We start from the raw sequence: 9,109 nt of genomic DNA on the forward strand, positions 1-9,109 counted from the left end.
ACTTCCTCTCTGCAATTAACACATATTAAATATTCTTAATGTGTTACCTGTCCTTATACACCCAGCAGGAAAGCTTGTCACGTGGTGTAGGAGGTTGACCTTTAAAATTTGTAATTTTTTTCCACCTATAGGTTCCATTTTTTGTTCGCAAATTAACATAATACAGCTTAAAAGAAAAAAATTACAATATTTTCAGTATAAATGATGTCAAAGAATCCAGCACAAATCACCAACAAAAAGAACCACCCACCACCCCCAGAATACACAACTTCCTCTGAAAAAAAAAGAGGAACTGACAGTGAAGATTACAATATGTAGAAATATATAGGAAGAGTCCAATACACCACAAGAACACAGTTATTAGCAGCAAGTTTCCTTGCCATCAGTCAGCCAGACCGGAACAGTAATATCCTGCTCCTTCCAGAGTCAACTGAAGCCTTGCAAAAAAAACTTCTGCAAGACAAACAGCTCTCAGTTCAATTCTACTGGGAGAACTGTCAGCAGTTCTGCCTAACCTGACTAGGTAACTGCACAAAAACAACAATGCCTGTGAACCAAGTACTACACTGAGATCTGATTACAGGCTCCATTTCGGTTATTTTTCTAGTCAGGACTGAACTCTGACTTCATTTACACTAAATGATAAAGCAGCTTATTTCATCTACTTTGCCACTCCAGTCTTCCATTACAAGGAAAACTGGTAGCTCTATTTTAACTTTAATTATTACCGGATTATATAAGAAAGGTAATCACTATCCAATAGCAAAAAGTGATATTCTGAGATCAATTTCAATTATGACTCCCAACATATTTAAAAAAAAAAAAAAAAAAAAAGGCAATTGGGAAAGCACTAGTAGTTTTCAGAAAGAAATACAGAAAGTTTCACGTAATGGGTATTATTCTGAAGCTGTGATTCAGTGAAAAATCCCAGAAAAATATGTGGAGTTGAACGTTAAAACAAAAAACTAAAGTTTTTTGCTAGTTTAAAAGTATACTTTTTCTACAAGAATAAAGCTTTTCCTTAAATTTCTCCTTAATTCAAATGCAAAGTACACCAGACAAAACAGTAAGGTCAGCATTATTATTCATTCAAACACAGTATGTTATGAAAGAAAAGAATACAATACCCGATTACTGTATCCTTTATCATCAAATCCACCAAAAATGTACAGCTTCCCATTAATGCTTGCCCCACAGCTTCCTGACATGGAGGTAGGTAACTCTCCTTCCATTAGGTGCATTGTCCTGCAATTTAGCACATACATTAAGTCTTACAATGCTGCTTACAAATCTGCTAAAATTAACAAACCCAAACCAGATGTATTAATAATTTTAGACTTAAAGCTAAAATACAGTTTTGGCCATAACTAGCACTAGAAACTGTAGCTGACACATGAAGTCAGGCTCCCATGGTGTAAGAAGACTTTCATGTGAATATTATGTGTACATTTATGAAGCATCCCAATTTTTCTGAAGGTGAAGCCCATATTAAAAGAGCATTAGTAGAGCTGAAACATTAATTATTCAAAACCTGGAAATACTATTAACATTAACTCCAAAAACTCCTGAAATGCGAACACGGTGTTGCTGTTATTTTACAAATGGAAAACTGAGGCAGAGGTAGAAATAAAGCTCGGAAGTACTCACTAATTTTGGTACCCAATATGCCATTCCTAAAACTGCATTTTGCCCTGCATTTAGCACAATAAAAAAAAAAATCTTCAACAATGCCAATTTTAGCAATGAGTTCTCTGCTCTTCAGCAGCAGCAGCAGTTTCTAGCCTTTTCCTTGCTAGTCTCACTTACAAACCAGTAACTTCCTGTGATGTAAATTGTAACATCACCCAATCTCAATCACTATGCAACTATCTGACAAAACTCAATTTCTGCTGAATTGACGAGGCTGAGCATTAGGCCAAGACTGCACTTAGAATCATTATTCCACATTGAAAACAGCTTTCCTAGGATCTCAAATTTCTACAGAAGACAGGGACCTGCGTTGCCCTCTCACATCTACATGCATAGAGGACATGGGATTTATTTAGCATTTCTACCTTGTTGCCACACCTTCAGTCTGTAGATTTAGCAGCCAAATCCCAGTCCTTCTGTGCTGGCACTCAACTCCCTGCCCTGGCTTTGCTGCCGACATCTCAGTTGCTTTCACCCCACAGTTTCTGATTGAAGCTTCCTTCCCCTGCCATTCCCATTCATTTTTCTCAGCGATCCACCTGATCTGACTCTGTGCCTTCCAACTGCATCCTTAGCTCAGTCTCCCTCCTCAGTCATGGCCTCCCACCTTCAAAGCCTGATTCCACTTTTTCTTCTCTCTGCTAGGTCTAATATCACCACACTTGTTGGCCCAGTCAATTCCATTCATCCCCTTCTTCGATGCATCCCCATCTAGACAAGTTGCCTTCATTTTCTATCACTGGCAGCTCTACAGAAGAAAAGGATTCCTACAGTTTTGAGTTCTGATGCTTGACCTTACCCCAGCCTAAAAGAACTGGAAGCAGCCATTAGAAGGAAAAGCTTTTTATGCACTAAATCACCAGATGTGAATGATGTATACGTAGCCCTACTGAAAATGGCACTCACTAACAGCTGCTCAGGGCACTGCTTCCAAATACCTTTGTTCTGGCACCAGCACTGCCACAGGCCAGACCTCCTTCCCCTTCTCTGCTCTTGCTCTCTCATTCCTGCTTGTTCCTGCGTCATGCTGTGCACTTAGCTGTATGTGTACAACTGTTTCTGCTGTAAACTGAACGAGATCAAAAACGGATCCAGGTTAAAAATAACCCTGAAAAAAGGGAAGTTATATTTAACCCAGATCACTTTCCTGATCCAATTTCCTGAGTGATCATATAAACAGATGTACCAGTACAACCCATACAGGGACATCTGGGGTGAAAAATAAAGAGAGCATATGAGGTTGCTTTAGCCAACCCTTTCACCAAAAGGAACAGACAGCAAACCACAGTCTCAGTGAGGGTACAATCTTGGAGAAGGAAAAAAAAAAAAAAAAAAGAAAAAACACTTGCTAGAACTTCACAGCTAACCATATGCACACTGCTGTTTTCAAAGTCAGTGAGTTGACCCCACAGATGTGGAATTTCATACATACTGTAAGACACCTTCCTGATCTAGCCCTCCTCCCCTTTTCCCTCCAAATTGTTGCTTTGACTATGGGTATGCAAGAAATATATAAACAGGTGGGAGACTAGAAAGACAGCTGGCAGAGAACACATATAAGCCCAAATGGATACTACTTTACCAGACAGAATGCAATTATTGTAATAGAAACCACTGGAAAACTTTAAAAAGGGGTATTGTTATTTCTCCCCACATAAAATATGTAAACACAATGAATATAAAATGTAAAGATTAAATTGCTAGTGACGTGCAAGATCTGGTTACTTATATGTTATTTACAAATACACTCAGAACACAATTAAGTAATAACAAAAAAATATATATAATCGTAAATAGATCAAGAACCCAAATATCCAGTGTTTAAATATTCATTTTAACAAAGAAGTTAATGAATGGAGAACTAGGCCAAAATAAATGCCCAAATAAAATGCCCCTGTTTTGACAACAGAGCCTTAAGCTGATCATTTTAAACACTCTTTCAAAAAAAACCAATCATACTTAAGGAATTAATGTGTTTACTAGAGTTGATTTGGAAGTGCATATGTCTGTTCTTCAGTCTTTACATTAAACATCTGCTATTTAAACTCCAGGGAACATGACCAGGAATTCATGTAACTGAAGTCTTTTCACCACAGCTAACTGCAATCTATGCAAAGATCAACTTTATATATTAATTAAATATAAATTATGCAACTTACCATAACCCACTATCCATTTCATAGATCCAGAGCTCATCATTAGGCAGATAAACTTCATTTTCTTCAATTGACTAAAACCGAAGAAAATTTGCAAATGTTAACTCAATTATGCATTATACACCATACGTTTTAAAATGAAATACCAAATTGTGTTACTTAGCAACACGGAATAATCTTAAAGAGATAATCTACCAGAGCATAAGTCATACCCCAACATTATTGCTCTGATCATTACAGTTTTAAACAGGCAGCTCAATAATGCTAATATTTTACATTTTATACTAGGAGTTCAAAGAAGATATTTTTCATTTTTTGAAGCTATTAAAAATACTGTGCTAGGCATTTCCTGATGTCATTGAGCTGTGTTGATTGCTAATAGCATCTTTAATCACTCATTTTAAGGTGTGGTGATAATAAAAAAGTACGTTTGGTGTATCAGAGGTAGAGAGAGAAGTGTTTCAATATTCAAAAAGCAATATGAATATAATACAATAGCCAATTTGTAAAAATAAGAAAATACCACAGGCAAACAATTAATTCATTAGGAAACATACACAACTGCTACTAACAAGTAGCTCAAAAGTACCATAACATGACCATGGATTTTAAAAAACCCAAAATCTTAAGACAGACTGTCAAAGATGCTTCCCTCCTCTATTAAAATGCTGTTACTAAAGCAAGTATTTTTTCAGTCACTGATGTGATCACTCTGAGCAAATTTGCTGTACCATTAGCCTTCATACTGCTAAATACAAAACATCAAATATGAGCTTCAAATTATTAATGCTGTTCTTTGGGGCTTTTTGCATCTTTAAGGAAAAAAGATTTCTCCTTCACCTGAAGGATTTTTTTTCCTCATTCCACAACCCCTTTTTAGGTTTTCAAGAAACGGAGACTTTGCCACACTGGGTAGATGGGTAAAGAACCCAACAACTAAACAGAAAGTTAGAAAAAAGTACTGATTTTAAAAATAAGGAACTTAATTCCTCAGGCCCACTCATTAAAGGCACAGATTACCAACTTAATGTTTTGCCAAGAAAGATGTGTAACAACATAAACCAGAATTTGAAGCTCCTGAATTAAAACTCTTTATCTTTTGTTTTGGGAGATACTTTTAATTAGGAGGCAATTCTTGGCATAATGGAAAAATATAGAGGAAAGTGTAACTGAAAAGCACCAAAAGAACAGTTACTTGGAGCAACTCAGGGAAGGAACCTGAAAGAACAAAATGCCAAATATAAAAGAGCTTAACCTATGTCATAACATGAAGAGGAAAAATTAATTCCTCTGTGGAAAACAGATCTATGAAGACTCCCAAACAGAGGCCATGTAAGGAAAAAAAAAAAAATCTGGGAAATAATGATGAGGAAGAATAACAACCAGGAGAAGGAAGCCCAGAAGAATGCAACTGCAGCACTCAGGCTGAGTAGCAATTACACCATTAATTATTATCTTAGCATTAGAAAGAAATGAAAGACTGTGAGGGAATAAGCAACCAGGGTCAGTAAAATAAAAAAATAGCTCAAAATTGAAACAATATGAGGAAAAAAGTTAAATACAAAACTGAAATTTAATTATTAACGATTTAGTTACTGATATTGATTACTTGCCTTTAAATGATACTTTATTATTAACTTCTCAATTTTAAAGGTGCCAGCCAGGCAGGTACGCACTATGTTTGGTAAAGTTTATCCTGCCAGGTACCTTTCATAAGGTAGGTTCTGCTGTTACAAGCAGCTTGCAGTTTTCATAAAGTGCAGAAGTCTACCCAATTTAATCTAGATACGTCAGTGGTCAGAGGCCGAGCATTTGCTACAGAACCAGCTCTGAGCAAACACACTGATGCCAAAAATAAGTTAGCTGGGCAATAGTCCACCATCAACATGTAAAATGTAAAATGATTTTACCTGTGTAAACTGCTGCTTAAAGAGTAAAAATGATTTTCATAATACTCTCCACAAATAAATATGTAAAACTACTAAAAGTTTTTGCAACGTTTATCTGCTAAACTTAACACACATTGGCGGTTTTGACTGTGCCATGAACCCAGGATCCTTTATTAGAAAACCTTTGAAAACACCGTGCTAGCCAGTCCAACCTTAGTTTCTAAAGACCAAAGCATAGGGAACTACTGAGTATTTCCAGTGATTTAGGTGTTGCATAGTTATATAGACTATTATGGAGTTTAAGGCCAGAAAAGGAGACTAAGTCTTCCTGTACATCACAGATGACTCACATTATTTAAATACATGCTTATTCTAAAGGTGGCTAACTCCTTGACACTACAAAATATGTATTCAAATCCTCATGTGACTTACAGTCACAAGAAACACTGCTTACCAAAGACCCCTAAAGGGAAGAAAAGCTGTGGGGACAGCTTACAGGCTCCTGAGAGTTCCTCCATTTCATTACAGCTTGGTATTGGGCAAGCCTGGCCATGGTACAGGCTACAGAAGGCATGCCAGGGTAACCCAGACAGCGGAACCCTGCTACCTTGTTTCCTACCACAGCTGAGGGTTTGTATTTCAGTACACAGTATCTGTTTGTATTTTCAGTACTTCAGTAGTCACCAGCAGTACTACCCTTTCCAGGTCAAAGTAATTGAGCTCAGGAGCAGAGCAACTCTTCGAATTCCACAAGCTGCGCAGCTTTATCCTATCTTTAAGTCCAATGGTTTTAGTAAAAAAAAAACCAACACCAAAACAACACCAAAAAACCAAACAAACCCAAACCAACATTCTGATTTCCAGAAACTAAAGTGTACCATGCTTCAGGAAGAGACAAAAGACAACTAGCTCCTAGTACCTGAGAGCCCTAGAATTGTCCTTCCCTCTCATAACTTACAATCTATTTTAAAATTTAAATCCAAGAGTCCCCGACTAGAATTCTTTGCTTGAGTACAGAAGGACAAGCTTTGCACATTTGAAAGTTTAGCTTAGTCTGGGGAAAATACAGATAGAATACTGAAAACGTTAACAGAAACATGTTTTTGACCTGAGCAAAACCAGGAATAACACCAAGCACAGCTACTTTCACATGTTAGGGCCAATGTGCACAGACACTGTGGATAAAATGAACTGTCTGTATTTAACGTGGTATCATTCATCACTCTTTTTCGGACTGAATTCATCCAGAGCCAAGAGTCACAAGGATTTGCTTATGCCAGAACCAGTACTGATCTTCTGATGAAAAAAAGTACACGTGCTTTTTGTCTGCCACCGGCTTGTTTTTGAAGTGACAGAACTGCCTTCTGAGGGAGGAAAATGCACGGTACGTAACATACAACTACTAAGAAGTAAAAAATGCAGAGACTCGGGAACAAGAACACCAATTACACACAGGAAAAACACAGCTACAAATTATAGCCGTCACCCCACTGAGGGAAGGGAGAGACGAGAGAAGCGCTCCCAGAGCAACCACAAGTTTGCAGGACAGTGGAAACAAACCGGCTCCACCAGCCCTTCCCCAACCCGTGCTCCGTGATGGAGGCACCTGAAAACAGAGCAGCAGGCGGCCACGGGCGCCGGTCAGGGGCACCTATGCTTAGAGAAGGGGACAAACAAACGAGTGCAGAAGCACACGAAGGAAACCCCTTCCCGCCCACACCCTTCTCCTCAGAGCAACCGCCGCCGCCATTTAAAACGCCCGCCCCTGTGGGGCGCGCTGCCCCGACAGCCAATCAGCGTCCGCGCTGAGGTAAACAGCGCTCCGCTCCCGGCCCGCCGAGGGGCTGCACTGGCTGAGGGGGCGGTTGGGGCGACGCTGGGGCAAGGCAGGGCGGCGGGGCAGTCCCCTCCGCTCCGCTTACCCCCCTTCCTCCTCCCGCCACCGGGGCTCCTCAGCCCGGCTCCCCCACCGTGCGGCGGCGCGCCCCCCCTCGGCTTCCCTCCCTCCCTCTCTCCTTCCCTCTCTCGTCCTCTCCCCCAGCGCCCTCCGGCCGCCTCCTCCCGCCTTACCACGTATCCCCCCCACACATAGAGAAAGTTCCCGTCCACCACGGCGCAGTGGCCGCTCCGCTCCTCGGCCACGCAGAACTGCTCCGCGGGGTCTGCCGCCATCTTAGGAGGAGGAGGAGAAGGAGGAAGCAGCTCGCCTGCCTCAGTGTTCGCGTCCCGCCACCGCCTCCTCCGGGAGAGGCTGCGGCTCTCCGCCGGTCGCTCCCCTCAGGCGGACGGGAAGCGAGGAGGGTCCAAAGTGTGGGGCGTCACCCTCCCCTCAGCGCAGGGACCATGGCGGGCTCCGCTGCAGCGGCCTCCCTCCAGCCCCGCCGCCACCTACTCCGCGGCCAGAGCCGCCGGGCCGGGGGTTAAGAGGCGGGCGCGGTGCCGTCCGGCGGTGCCCACTGCCCACGGCTGCCCCGCTGCCCACGACTCCTTCGCTCTGCAGCCGGCGAAAGCCACGGGCTGCCGAGTGCAGTCAGTGAGGGTGTCACGGAGGAGGCCGGTTGGATGCACTCGGCTAGATTTGTCCTTGCACAGCTGCTGGAAGGAGCCCTGCCAGTGTGGGTGCGGACTCCTGCCGTGCCCCAGAACACACTGTGTCTGCCCGTTGAGGCATGCTGAACGATACGGTGTGAGATCTAAGGGCTAATAAACCACGCAGAAGCCTGTGGATAAAGAGCATGTGAGGAGGGAAAAAAAGCACTGAGAACAGGATACCTAAACACAAACCCAGTGTGAGAGTGGAAGAAAGAGCTGAGTCTGTAGGCAGAGCTCAACATGGGAGGTGGTTTGATAGAACCGCAGCAGAACTTTCTGTCTCTCCGAAGGTGAGGAGTCATGCTCCAGCCAGAAATAGCAGCTATGAAATAGTAGCTGATATTAATTAAAACAATTGTATAGGAGTTCAAACTGTTGACCCCAGAGAGAAATCCTGTGAATGCTGTCCTCTAACCTGCAGCCTGGAAGAAAATGAAGCAAGAAGCTACCTACTGCGGTGTGGTGGAGTACCTGAGGAGAATACCCGAGGTGCTGTGCAGGACCTGTGTATTGGGGCCAGTGCTGAGCTAGAGGTAACTAATAGAATAAAACTGCTGTTAGGATCTCAATGGGTCACTTCCCATCATGTCCCAAGCTATGCATTTTTCATTATTTGAGGGATCTCTGCTCCCTGTTATCCCCACCGCTATATAGTCTTTCCTATATGTTGGCCTGCCCTTAAACAGCAGGCTGGGAAAAGCAATAGTCTCTTACACTGCCCTTCCAGCTCTTACACTGTTAGATCAACAACCCAGTGAGTTCCAGCTGAACTGTGGATCCAGC

General features: G+C 42.0%; 1 protein-coding gene across 1 annotated transcript in view; it reads right to left on the reverse strand.

Annotated features, from left to right (window-relative positions):
* Positions 1–8,116, reverse strand: part of KLHDC1 (kelch domain containing 1) — a 30,911-nt gene extending 22,795 nt beyond the window's left edge. The window contains exons 1-4 of the mRNA XM_049829026.1: positions 7,805–8,116; positions 3,849–3,919; positions 1,128–1,245; positions 48–166 (exon numbers count right to left, since the gene is read on the reverse strand). Of these exons, the coding sequence (XP_049684983.1) occupies positions 48–166; positions 1,128–1,245; positions 3,849–3,919; positions 7,805–7,906 (410 nt within the window). The 5' untranslated portion in view covers positions 7,907–8,116. The remainder of the gene's footprint in view (positions 1–47; positions 167–1,127; positions 1,246–3,848; positions 3,920–7,804) is intronic.
* Positions 8,117–9,109: the final 993 nt, after the last annotated feature.

This window comes from Accipiter gentilis, chromosome 25 (genome assembly GCF_929443795.1).
Source record: "Accipiter gentilis chromosome 25, bAccGen1.1, whole genome shotgun sequence".
NCBI classification, from domain to species: domain Eukaryota; kingdom Metazoa; phylum Chordata; class Aves; order Accipitriformes; family Accipitridae; genus Astur; species Astur gentilis.